The sequence below is a fragment of the Musca vetustissima genome, unplaced genomic scaffold, assembly GCF_032173495.1.
Source record: "Musca vetustissima isolate MV318-11 ecotype Yass unplaced genomic scaffold, APGP_CSIRO_Mvet_v1 utg1735, whole genome shotgun sequence".
NCBI classification, from domain to species: domain Eukaryota; kingdom Metazoa; phylum Arthropoda; class Insecta; order Diptera; family Muscidae; genus Musca; species Musca vetustissima.
This window is the reverse complement of record NW_026887582.1, coordinates 628,677-641,755: the sequence shown is the minus strand read 5'-3', so window position 1 is coordinate 641,755 and position 13,079 is coordinate 628,677. Positions and strand designations below refer to the sequence as shown.

Here is a 13,079-nt window from a genome sequence, read left to right as displayed (position 1 = left end):
TACCGAGAACAACAGACAGAGTGAGCTAAATTGCGCCGAAAAGAACGAAGAGAGTGAGCTAACATTGCGCTGAAGAAAACGCAGATAGAGAGAGAGAGTGAGCTAAAATTGCGCTTTGCTACTGACTTACCGTCAACAGCATAAATGTAATATGAATTGAAATCATTATTTTTGTTATGTTTATTTTGTTTAACAATAATTTAGGTTTTAAGATTGAATGTCGCAGCGACATATTTTTGCTTTCCTAAAACCTTTTGGGACCTCATTAAAAAGAAAGAAACATTGTAAGAAAGCAAATGTACTGAATAAATAAAACTATAAAAGTGAATCCCAACGATATTTCCAACGTAAAAAGTTTGAATGTGTAATCAATTATTGATATTTTATGTGTCTATAAACAAAACATATTTCAAACTACATTTTCATTTGTGCATACGTATGTCGGGTGTATATAAGTTATTTGAGCAGGTTGTTTGAAGGTATATATTGTGCAAATTGATATTTCCGTAATTAAAGGCAATATAAAAATACTTGTAGTCCTATGAGCAGGTATTCGCTAACGGCGTTTCATCACAACACTTATACGAAATTAGCCTGCGTATTTGTATACTACCGTGTCTTTTCCATATATTGTATATCTTAGAGAGCTACGAGAAGTATGTACTATTTATATACACTCAGTCAAACAATCAAACCCACATTAATCTCCCCAATGGTGTCAACATGGGCATGTATAAATAGTAAAATTATTATATTGATTGATCAAACTCGCAAAAATATTATGTAATCATATTTTTATTATGTACTTCAAAATCTTAGAATATAAGAAGCTCACTCTGAAATCTATTCATAAAAGGTCTGGTTAAACAAGCTATTGTATTTATTTGTTTAGAAATGACTGTTGAAAGGATTCAAATTATACAGAATATATCAATTTTGAAACTATAAAATCTACACATCTCCAAAATTGTTTATATAAGGTGATAGGATTCATGATAGAGAATTACCTAAAGCTAATTGCAGAATAACAAATGTATGTACTAAACCATATTGAAGAGATATGTACGTTACAAAAAAAAAAATATATATATATATATATATATATATAAAAAATATGCAACAAAACCAACTACACATTAAATGTTTAATAATGATGATCTTTTTTACATATTACAAAAATTCTGTATATTAAATTAAAATATGAGTTAATAATTAAATTGTAAATGCACATTTAAAAAACTGGTTTGCTTATTTTGTTAAATAATTTGTTGTTTTCAGGGACCACGTGATAAGTCTCCCAGTTACAAATAACAAATAAGTACATTTTGAATGCCTCCGAGCAAATCTCATCGAATAAAGAAAATTTCGAAGACAATAAGCCTTATTCTGGACTTCAACAGTACATATGTTATTTTTAAGTTAAATTTTATAATCTGAATGTCAAGGCTCTGTAGATCCCCGGCAAGCTCATTAGAAATATTTACGAAAGGTAAGCACAGAATTTGTAACAAAGCAGCCGGTACTACATGTATACTCCGCCTATCTGGATTCATTTTATTTTGAACAACACCTTGTAGTAAATATTTTGGCTTTCGCCTAATTCTCAACGAAATTCGAAAGTGAATTGGTATGGAGAAAAATTGTGTTGTGATGACGTTTTGTGCGAAGTTTTTCGCTAACTAAAAATATACAGCCTTATTCTGGATATTCGCTGGGAGATATCTCTCATGTAAAAAATTTTTCGCTTTCGCATTCTCGCCTTATTCTGAATGAATAGGGAGACGCAAAAAATGTGAGATGAGCAGCCTTATTCTTGATGTCAGTTCCACGTTAATTTACTCGCTCTTCCCCTTCGACTTATTCTGAACAACATGTTCCTGTGATTTTTTTCGCATTCTCGCTTTCGCCTTATTCTGAATGAAGTTCGAAAGCGAAAAAAATCCGTTTTGGGGAAAAGTTAGGTATTCTGGATTACAGGGAATAGGAGAATGAGATGAAAATTTGTGCGAATTTTTTCGTTAATAAATTCAAAGGGAGCTGACTACAAAAAAATAAGTAATAAATATTTTTATGAAAAATATATATACACAATACTAATTCTATAACGATTTAGCAGCGTTCGAAAATAAACATTATGGTACCGTTCTATAGTGTTCTGTACCGTACCAAGGTGGATAGGTACACTAAAATAACGTACTGTACCGGTACACAAACACTAAAAATATTTTTAGCGTTACTGTTCCGGAGCACAACGAAAATCTTAGCGTACCTGCTGCGGTACACTAAAAAATCGTAGTGTACCGACAGCGGTACACTAAAAAATCGTAGTGTAACGACAGCGGTACACTAAAAATCGTAGTGTACCGACTGCGGTACATTAAAAATCGTTGTGTTCCTCTGGACGGAACACTAAAAATGTTAGTGTTCCGCTTATCGGAACACTAAAAATCTTAGTGTTCCACTTGCCGGAACACTAAAAACACGTACAGCCTTATTCTGAATATTCGTTGGGAGATATCTCGCATGCAAAAAAAATTTCGCTTTCACATTCTCGCCTTATTCTGAATGCATAGGGAGACGCAAAAAATGCGAGATGCCGATTCGAGTTTTCGAAAATGGTGGTTGAAAAAAAGATTTGTGTTGCCATATTGTAATTTAAGTTGTAACGTGTGTTGCCATATTGTAATTTAAGTTGCAATATGTGTTGCCCCATTGTAATTTAATTGTGTAATATTTCTCAATATTTTATTTATTGATTTTTTATTAAAAATGTTTACTTTTTATTGTTATTTAAACTTTATAACAATACAAATGTGAAATATCAATAATCCGCTGTATAATAGCTTTGTAATTAAAAGAAAATAAATTAAAGTTTAAAAATATGGCAACCTACAATATGGCATGTGAAACAGCTGTTCATTGTTTTGATGCAATTTTGTGCAACAACTACAACAAGATTATAAATAAAAGAACAGTTTTTATAATGACAAAACACAACGAATAATGGAAAGAAATCTGCGATTGAATTAATTAATTCAGTTTATTATTTCACTACATAATTGTGTGCCTTTTTATTTAATTTCGATATATATTTCCCCAGATTCTTAAAGTGGCCTGTTATGTTATGATTACGATAATTTAAAAAAAATATTTTTGGTTCTTTCATAATTTTTATTTAAGTTTTTCACTGTTAGCGGCTCATCAGGCAAATTTGGTTTTTCCATAATTTTTAAAATTTTTTTCTTGAGAGACAGACCCTCACCCAAAATGTCTGTATTTCGCCTCCAAACTGCATCAAACTCGACTTAAATATTCCTTATTACCTTCATATATTCCTTGGCAATACGTGGTTCAGCAGGCATCGTTATCAATAGGATTTCCAATGGCATTTTATTGGTTGTTTTCCAGTTAAAAGTGTGCTTACTATCATTTATAATATTCTAAATCGTCATACAATAAGTATTGTGTAAATATTTTTCATAAAAATAGTAATTACTTATGTCTTTGTAGTCAACTCCCCTTAAGTTTATTAGCGACAAAATTTCGCACAAAATTTCCTACTCCCTGTAATCCAGAATACCTAATTTTTCCCCAAAGCGGATTTTTTCGCTTTCGAACTTCATTCAGAATAAGGCGAAAGTAAGAATGCGAAAAAATTCACACAAAAATCTTGTTCAGAATAAGACGAAGGGGGAGAGCGAGTAAATTCACGTGGAATTGACATCCAGAATAAGGCTGGTAGTGTTCCGGCAGTGGTACACCAAAAATCGTAGTGTTCCACTGGTCGGAACAATACAAATCGTAGCGTAACAATACAAATCGTAAGTTTACTTGCAATTAAAAAAGTGAAAATGTCCATTTGAAATAGGTATTTTGGCCTGTTTTTGTGACAAAATTATACAGCTTAGGATAAAATTTTCATTAATTTACACAACGAACATATTTTCCATAATATTTGGAGATCTCCTTGTAAAATTCTAGTACGAAAATTTTTTTCTTAAAACAATTATACCTGCATCCATCTATGATTCATACTTTTAGGAAATTTTAGCAAAAATATTCCAAATTTGGTGATTGTCACACAATCAACATAATTTTTACCTGCTTATTCATTAAAGGAAGTGTACAAATTACGCGGGTATGAAAAAAATATTTTTATGATTTTGGGATAAATGTTACAAAACCACATATTCTTTATGATTTTTGCACAGGTAGTCTTATGCAATACATTTTTCCGATCAGCGCAATCGATTATCAGCGAAAATGTAATCCAATGGAATTTTCAGTTGCGAGTTGGCATCAGATTGAATTTTCACTCGACGACCTTTTTAGTTATAAAATATTTATTATTTAAAACTGTAGATGCTAATAAAATATTACCAATTTTTAATAAAATATAAACAAATACAAATTTAACAAGTTTTCTATTTATTAAATCTATTGAAAAAATATATAAATTTTATTCATACAAAAAATAAAATATAATTAATACATCTTTTTGTGTTCCGACAAATGGAACACTACGATTTTAAGTGTTCCGGCAAGTGGAACACTACGATTTTTAGTGTTCCGCCAAATGGAACACTACGATTTTTAGTGTTCCGGCAAGTGGAACACTACGATTTTTAGTGTTCCGACCGCGGTACGCTACGGTTTTTTAGTGTTCCGACAGCGGTACACTACGATTTTTAGTACTCCGACCGCGGTACACTACGAATTTCGTTGTGCTCCGGAACAGTAACACTAAAATATTTTTTAATGTTTGTGTACCGGAACACTAACGCTAAAATTTTTTTAGTGTTTGTGTTCCTGGTACGGTACACTACGATAGTGTTCCGTTTTTTTGCGAACACTGCGATTTAGAATCACCCCTATTCCGTATGTCGTCGTCGACACGAAACGACGTCGAAGAGAGTCTTGCAAATTGGTATTCCCTATGTCGTTGTCGACATTTCTCGATAACTATTGAAACATTTTTGGTATTCCGTAACAATGTGTGACGACGACGATGTCGAAGATTTCTTCGTCATAGTTTTTGTTGACGACTAAAGCGTTTGAACATTTTTTTTTTAGAAATTAAGAAAAAAACATGACCGGACAAGAACAGGATACATCATTCTAGAATCTATTCAATACTTAATGCAAAATAAAGTGTAAATAAAGAAAAATATATGGGATCTATATATAAATCTGAACCGATTTTGACCACTGTCAATAGGACTCGTCTATGTGGAAATTAAAATTTCATCCCAATTGGATGGGTTTTTTTTTCCAAATTTCATCCCGTTCGGATCATAATGGTGGCATGTAACTTGTTTAAAATATTACATGAATGGAGGGACATGCATAAATCGACTGAAAAATAATTCTATGTACATATATACTAAAAAGTAACTATGGGTCTATCTCGTTTCTTTTTGGTCGTTGCAAACACATTTACCAAGACATAATGCCCTGTGCCACAGTGCGGTGAAGGATACAAACACATTTTTGCCTAAAAATATGCAACAAAATAAACAGCTGACCACATTTTTAGAGATGTGTTTTTTGTTTTTATTGATATTATCGATAAATAGTCGACATCGTCGCATGAGTGTTACAGAATACCAAATCAGTGTCGAAGTGATGTCGAAAGAGAAACGTCGTCGACAACGACGACGACATACGGAATAGGGATTATTATCAGCCTTATTCTGGATATTCGTTGGGAGATATCTCGCATGTACAAAATATTCGCTTTCACATTCTCGCCTTATTCTGAATGAATAGGGAGATGCAAAAAATGCGAGATGCGCATTTGAGTTTTCGAAAATGGTGATTAAAAAAAGATTCGTGTTGCCATATTGTAATTTAAGTTGCATTGTGTGTTGCCCCATTGCAATTTAATTGTGTAATATTTTTCAATATTTTATTTATTGATTTTTTATTAAAAATGTTTACTTTTTATTGTTATTTAAACCTTATAACAATACAATTGTGAAATATCAATAATCCGCTGTATAAATGCTTTGTAATTGAAAGAAAACAAATTAAAGTTTGAAAATATGGCAACCTATAATATGGCATGTGAAACAGCTGTTCATTGTTTTGATGCAATTTGGTGCAACAACTACAATAGATTACAAATAAAAGAACATTTTTATGATGGCAAAAACACAACGAATAATTGAATGAATCCACAGTTTTTTATTTCACTACATAATTGTGTGCCTTTTTATTTAATTTCGATATGTTATCTCCCCAAATTCTTAAAGTGGCCAGTTATGTTATGATTTGCTCTTACTCCTTTATTTCTTCCTTCAAATCATGCATACGATAATTTGAAAAAAATATATATTTTTGTTTTCCATAATTTTTAAAATTTTTTTCTTGAGAGACAAAGAGATCCTCACCCAAAAGGTCTGTATTTTGCCTCTAAAATGCATCAAACTCGACTTAAATATTCCTTATTACTTTTATACATTCCTTGGCAATATTTGGTTTAGCATGCATCGTTATCAATAGAATTTCCAATGGCATTTTATTTGTTTTCCAGTTAAAAAATTGCATACAATCATTTATAATATTCTAAATCGTCATAGAATTAGTATTGTGTAAATATTTTTCATAAAAATATTTATTACTTATGTTTTTTGTAGTCAGCTCCCTTTGAATTTATTAGCGAAAATTATCGCACAAAATTTCATCTCATTCTCCTACTCCCTGTAATCCAGAATACCTAATTTTTCCCCAAAGCTGATTTTTTCGCTTTCGAACTTCATTCAAAATAAGGCGAAAGCGAGAATGCGAAAAAATGCACAGGGAAATGTTGTTCAGAATAAGTCGAAGGGGAAGAGCGATGTTACGTTCAGGACCTAATGCGGCGTTATGGCGGGGTTCGCACTAGCTCAGTTAGGAGCGCTTTTCGATCAGGGGAGTTCTCAACCCTTGCCACCATCAACCCTAGGGAACGAACAACTAGAAATTTGGATCATACAAAACAAAACACATAGATAAACACAACATACACCTATGACGAAGGAGCATGGTTTAGTGCTCCTCCACTATGCCCGCCCATCCTTGACCCTTTAGTCCAATTAATAAAGTTTTATATTTAAAAGGGCCCCAAATTCCACACACACTTACCTCACGAAAACTTACACCTAATTCCCTCTCTCACAAAGAAGACTTAACACAACATGATTTCTAATACATAAAATCAACCATTAAAATAATTTATTGACATTTTTGGAACTTAATCTAAAATATAAAGGATGAAATTCATGTCAATTTATGAACTCATAACTCCTTTTCTCTCAGTGTGAATCAGTATCGTCGATTACCAACACTTTGCATCGGGTATGTTACACTGCCAATTTAGGCTACTTTAGACAACTACGCCTACCTAAAAGAGCTCTATTAGTGGTGACGTGGGCGGTTAAATTGCGTCCACAAAATTATTCTAATTATTGCTCCACGTAGCTATTTGGTAATCTACCTCACAATTTAATAAAAAGAAGTTAAAAATCCTCACAAAATATAATGATCATTTAAATTCTTAATCCTAAACTAACTACTAACATTCACACTTAATACTAACATATATTATTGTTTAATTACATATTTTTTCTTTTTATAGTTTTTGTGTTTTAATTTTTGTAAAATTGAATTTAACGTTTTCTTTCTTTTATATAATTTCAGGTTTTGAGTTTGCATAGGGAAACTGGCAATTTTATCATTCATTAATATTCTTTTACCTGGTTTCCAACGATTTAATATATATTTTTCTGGTTTTCATTTTCATTCTAATAGATGCCACGCCTTGCACATAATTTTCATCATCAAAAAATAGTCGCAATGAGCTTTTTATCACTTATAATTAGTTTTTCCAAAATATTTTATTCAATTTTTTGTTTGTTTACAATATTTCTAGTTGAAAAAGTGTCAAAACAGTATTATCGACGGCAACAGAGAAAAGTTGATATTCATAATGTTAACCTGGAAGCTTGTTTAGTTCCGGAAATTCTTTCACTGCTGGTTGCAGTTTCGTCACTACATACACCTTATGCACTTGGACATCTCTCAACCGGGAGGTCGTAAGTCGGATTAAGTCAATCTACTTAAAATCCTTGATTGCTCTGTTTCATGCATTTCTACTACTAAAGTACTGTGTACTATCGTTCTTTTTGTGGTTTCATCAGCTGTTTTTTGCCTTCGTTGATTCTACATTTGGACTGTGAACTACTATTAAACTGCTTTTGTGAGAAGTCTTTTGTACCCAGTGTACGATCGTTTTTGGATATTATCTTTTTGGAAGAAAACCTGGCCACGTGTATTCACGGATCGCCAATTCCTGCGGCCTTAAGGAACTGAGGACCGCCTTCGAACACACACACACACACATTCATAATGTTAGGGTCGTACCTAAATTCATGCGTATGCGTACGATTTTATTCACCTCAAAAGTTAAATACATGTATTTCAATTAATGTTACCCAAATACGCATTGCGTATAACAACGTTACCTAAAATCCGACGGGGCGTACACAGTTATTCAACTTCCCCACTATGGCTAAATGTTGTGTATGGCCGTATTACCCAAATACTTCGAATCCATATCTTCAAGCAAATAATACAAACCGCAAAACAAAATTGAAAATTTATTAAATTAATCCACGTATTTTTAGTTTCCATTCGAAATTTCAAATTTCCAGAATGTTTGGTTTTTGTTTTTAACAAAAGAAAAAATTAAAAATACGTTCTGTCAAAGTTGAAATTGTTCAACTTTAAATTTTGTACGTTCGACGTATTTCGGTAACATTCATATAAATACATGTGTTCTGCTTTTGTGAAAAACGTCGAACGAGCTAGTTGAATTTTAGGTAAGGCTGTAAAAATATAAAGTTGAAAATTTTCAACATTGACATTGCGTATTTTGGATTTTTTGTTTTTTTGAAAATAGAATTCAAGTCATTGAAAAATTTGTTTTTCTATAACTGTAAACATTTTTCGATTAATTAAGAAAATGTTTTCATCAATTTTCGCCGTTTTCAATCGACACATAGCAGCAATACAAATGCGAAATATAAAGAATCCGCTGTAAATGCTTTGTAAAATTGTAAATTGTGGCATGTGAAACAGCTGTTCATTGTTTTGATGCAATTTGGTGCAACAACTACAATAGATTACAAATAAAAGAAATTTTTTATGATATCGAAGACACAGTGAATAATGGGAAGAAATCTGCGATAAAATTAATTCACAGTTTTTCATTTCACTACATAATTGTGTGCTTTTTTATTTCAATATTTCATCTCCTCAAATTCTTAAAGTGGCCAGTTATGCTATGATGAATATTATATATATACCACTGTAATAAATGGGTTTATGTATATTTTTAACTCAAAAAGAGCAGATGAAATGAAATACAACTCATTTTTGTAACAAAGCATGGTCTATCAGATATTCAACCTTATTCTGGATGTCAATTCCACGTGAATTCACTCGCTCTTCCCTTTCGACTTATTCTGAACAACATTTCACAGGGAATTTTTTCGCATTTTCGCTTTCGCCTTATTCTGAATGAAGCGAAAATATCCGCTTTGGGGAAAAATTAGTTATTTAAGTAATAAATATTTGTATGAAAAATATCTCCACAATAGTTATTCTGTGACTAATTTGAATATTATAAATGGTTGTTCTGGATTACTGGGAGTGGGAGAATGTGATGAAATTCTGTGCGAAAGTTTTCGTCAATAAATTTAAAGGGAGCTGTCTACAAAAACATAAGTAATAAATATTTTTATGAAAGTATCTACACAATACTTGTTCTATGACGATTTAGAATATTATAAATGATTGTATGCAATTTTTTAAATCGAAAACAACAAATAAAGTAAAGACATTTTGGGCGAGGATCTGTCCCTTAAAAAAATAAATAAAATTATGGAAAAAGCACATAGTTAAAATTGCCCGATGAGCCGCTGAATATGATTTGTGAACCGGCACACATTTATGTAGTGAAATAATAAACTGCGAATTAATCTAATGTTTTTGCCATCATAAACAATTTTTTTTATTTGTAATCTGTTTTGTTGTTGCGCCAAATTGCATAAAAACAATAAACAGCTGTTTTACATGCCATATTGTATGTTGCCACATTTTCAAACTTTAATTTATTATCTTTTAATTACATAACAGTTTTACAGCGGATTTCTAATATTTCACATTTATATTGTTATAAACTTTAAATAACAATAAAAAGAAACATTTTTTGTTTAAAAAAATCAAGGAGTAAATTAATGAAAAATATTACAAAATCAAATTACAAACATTACAACTTACATTGCAATATGGCAACACGAATCTTTTCTCAACCACCATTCTCGAAAATTTGAATCCGCATCTCGCTTTTTGCTTCTCCCCCCTATTCATTCAGAATAAGGCGAGAATGTGAAAGCGAACAAATTTTAACATGCGAGAAATCTGTAGCTTCACATTTTGACTACAATACTAATTACAATATAAAATCACAAATTGTGAAAACAGATACTGCGAATACATAATGTTTAAATTTTGTTTCTATACGTACATATGTATTTCAATGATCATCAATAATACATTAGGTACTCTTATCAACACCTGTCCACTGTTAACAGAATAAACCATATAACCGAAGGTACATACATTCAAAACTGAACTGAGATACCAATACGGGTCAGTGTTCATCACACAATGCATCATCATTATCAAGAATGGTATATACATCGGATTTCATTGAGGATATAAATAGACTGAATTTTATTGTAAAAAATTCAGTTCTCGAAGAAAATTCCAAATGTTCGATTGGTCTGGTAAGAGTGTTGTATATGTTGGTGCCTTCAGTGGCATTGGCTTTCAAGTGTGCCAAATTTTAATGCGGAAACCATTGAAGGTAGTGTGGTATAATTATTAAACATTTGCCAGCCACTAAAATGTCTTGTAGAATATGGTTGTTTGCAGTCGCATGGAAAATGTGGAAATGCTGAAGAAACTTCAAGCCATAAATACAGACATACGGGTTTCTTTCGTCCAAATGAATCTTACGGATAATTCAAGCATCCAACATGCTGTCAATAGCATTGCCCCAATAGTTGGACATGTTGATGTTCTAATCAATGGAGTTGGTGTTTTGGCTGACAAGGACGTTGAGACGACAATTAACGTTAATTTGGTACGTTTGCAGTAGAGCAACAAATATCACAAATCATCAAATCTCGATAATAGTATAGCAAACCATTTATTTCCATTGAGTGTGTTCGTTTACTTTTCCAGTACAAATTACTAAAGTTCCGTTTCTTAACCTACATGAATCTCTACTAATTTTACAAGTTTTGCCCACAAAAGGTCAGTTCCCGTTTTATGATGTACTGTGTGAACAATTTTGATATATATATATATATATATATCTTTACTGGATAAATTATCACTGAAAAAATTTTCAAATTCTCAGCAACACTTGACTGCTCTCACAATTAACTCTCTTTTATTGGATTATTGCATTAAAGAACAACATACAGTAATAATTTGTGCAAATTATTGAGTAAAGATATACGGATCATTTTCAAGTCTTCGACTGTCAGACATAAAAATGGTTTGTATCAACTTTCCATCATCAGAAGCTAATAAAAATTGATCAACATTAAGAACGGATTTACCTTGCACTGCATTAAAATTATTTCTCATAATTTATGTAATTTTAATAATAAATCGAACCTCCAAAATTTATTTCAAAGACTGGCTTGATCAATACGACACTCATGATGATGCCTTGGATGGATAAAACTCAACATGGCCGAGGTGGTATGGTAGTGAATATTGCTTCGGTTTATGGACTAGAGCCCGGACCAGCTTTTAGTGTTTACTCAGCCGCGAAGCATGGAGTGGTCGGATTTACTAAATCAATGGCTGTACGTAATGATGATTCCGTCGTTCCGCTTGAACATGATCCAACACATGTATGTGTATTGTTTTGTATTACTTTATAGGACGAACATTTATACTCCAAGACAGGCGTGGCTTTTATCTGCATTTGTCCTGGTATGACTTCAACGGAATTAATGATGAATAAGCGTGACATGAACTGGATGAAATGGGTGCCGCATACGGACACCATTTGGAATACTGTTGTGGATGCTAAAATGCAAACTCCTGAAGATTGTGCAGTAAACATGGTAAATGCAATGGAGCAAGGGAAAAATGCAGGCATGTACATTTGCAGTATGGGTGGAGTTAAAGAAGTTGTACCACCTGTTCATTGGAAAATGTAAGGGTTTACAAAAAAAAAAAAAAAATAAATAAATAAAAGTCATGTAGAAATATTTTCAGAATGAGTGGACATCTATGAAATTGATATAATCATAATAAAATGATATGAGGAAAATAATAAAATAACATAAATATTGTTATTGCAAAATAGTCATGCGTAATTTCAGTTTTTTGACTTTATAAAAATAATTATATATTAATGGGGAAAGTATTGCATTGTCCACCAATGTGTAAGCCAGCGAAGACTATAGTTTCAGATTTCGCCACTGATCCTCATCAGTTCCCTTAGTTTTTCTTTAAGGATATTCTTCCAGACGCTACCTTTTATATCCAAATGTCACTTGTAATAAATTGAAGTATTTACGATACCAAAGATATAATCTCGTTGAGAATTTCGTTGGTGACTTATTTTCTGTTAACATGGCTAACTCTGTCAAACAATCTTTGATACTGTCGGATATAAACTTGCTTTTCAATAACTTTTGACCTACAGAAGATATTTAAATATTGGTGTCATAAAAGGGGCACATTTCAATAATTGTATTTATTTTTTTAATTTGAAATGTAGTATTAACAATTTCTATAATATTCCCCGGTATCATTTGTTATAAGACCATTTTTGTGTACATGGGATTATCAGTTCAAAAGTTGTACGCTTGGAAGCTCGGACTTAAAAAAACTGATTTACATACTTTGAATCATGCTCATCAATAGATGTTATTGACGACAGGTTTATATATTTTCAAACTTATATCAAGTTCGAAGATGGGATCCATCGGTCCACTCCTTCTGGT

At 31.9% G+C, this 13,079-nt stretch overlaps 2 protein-coding genes across 2 annotated transcripts in view; one reads left to right on the top strand and one right to left on the bottom strand.

Annotated features, from left to right (window-relative positions):
- The window catches only part of LOC133335151 (laminin subunit alpha), a 607,777-nt gene that overhangs the window by 115,437 nt on the left and 479,261 nt on the right, over positions 1 to 13,079 (bottom strand). The gene's annotated exons all lie outside the window — the stretch shown is intronic.
- Positions 10,799 to 12,287, top strand: LOC133335165 (development-specific 25 kDa protein). The gene is made up of 4 exons (XM_061543470.1): positions 10,799 to 10,912; positions 10,964 to 11,191; positions 11,754 to 11,927; positions 12,006 to 12,287. Exons 1-4 carry the CDS (start codon positions 10,817 to 10,819, stop codon positions 12,285 to 12,287), a joined length of 780 nt encoding a protein of 259 aa, XP_061399454.1. The 5' UTR covers positions 10,799 to 10,816.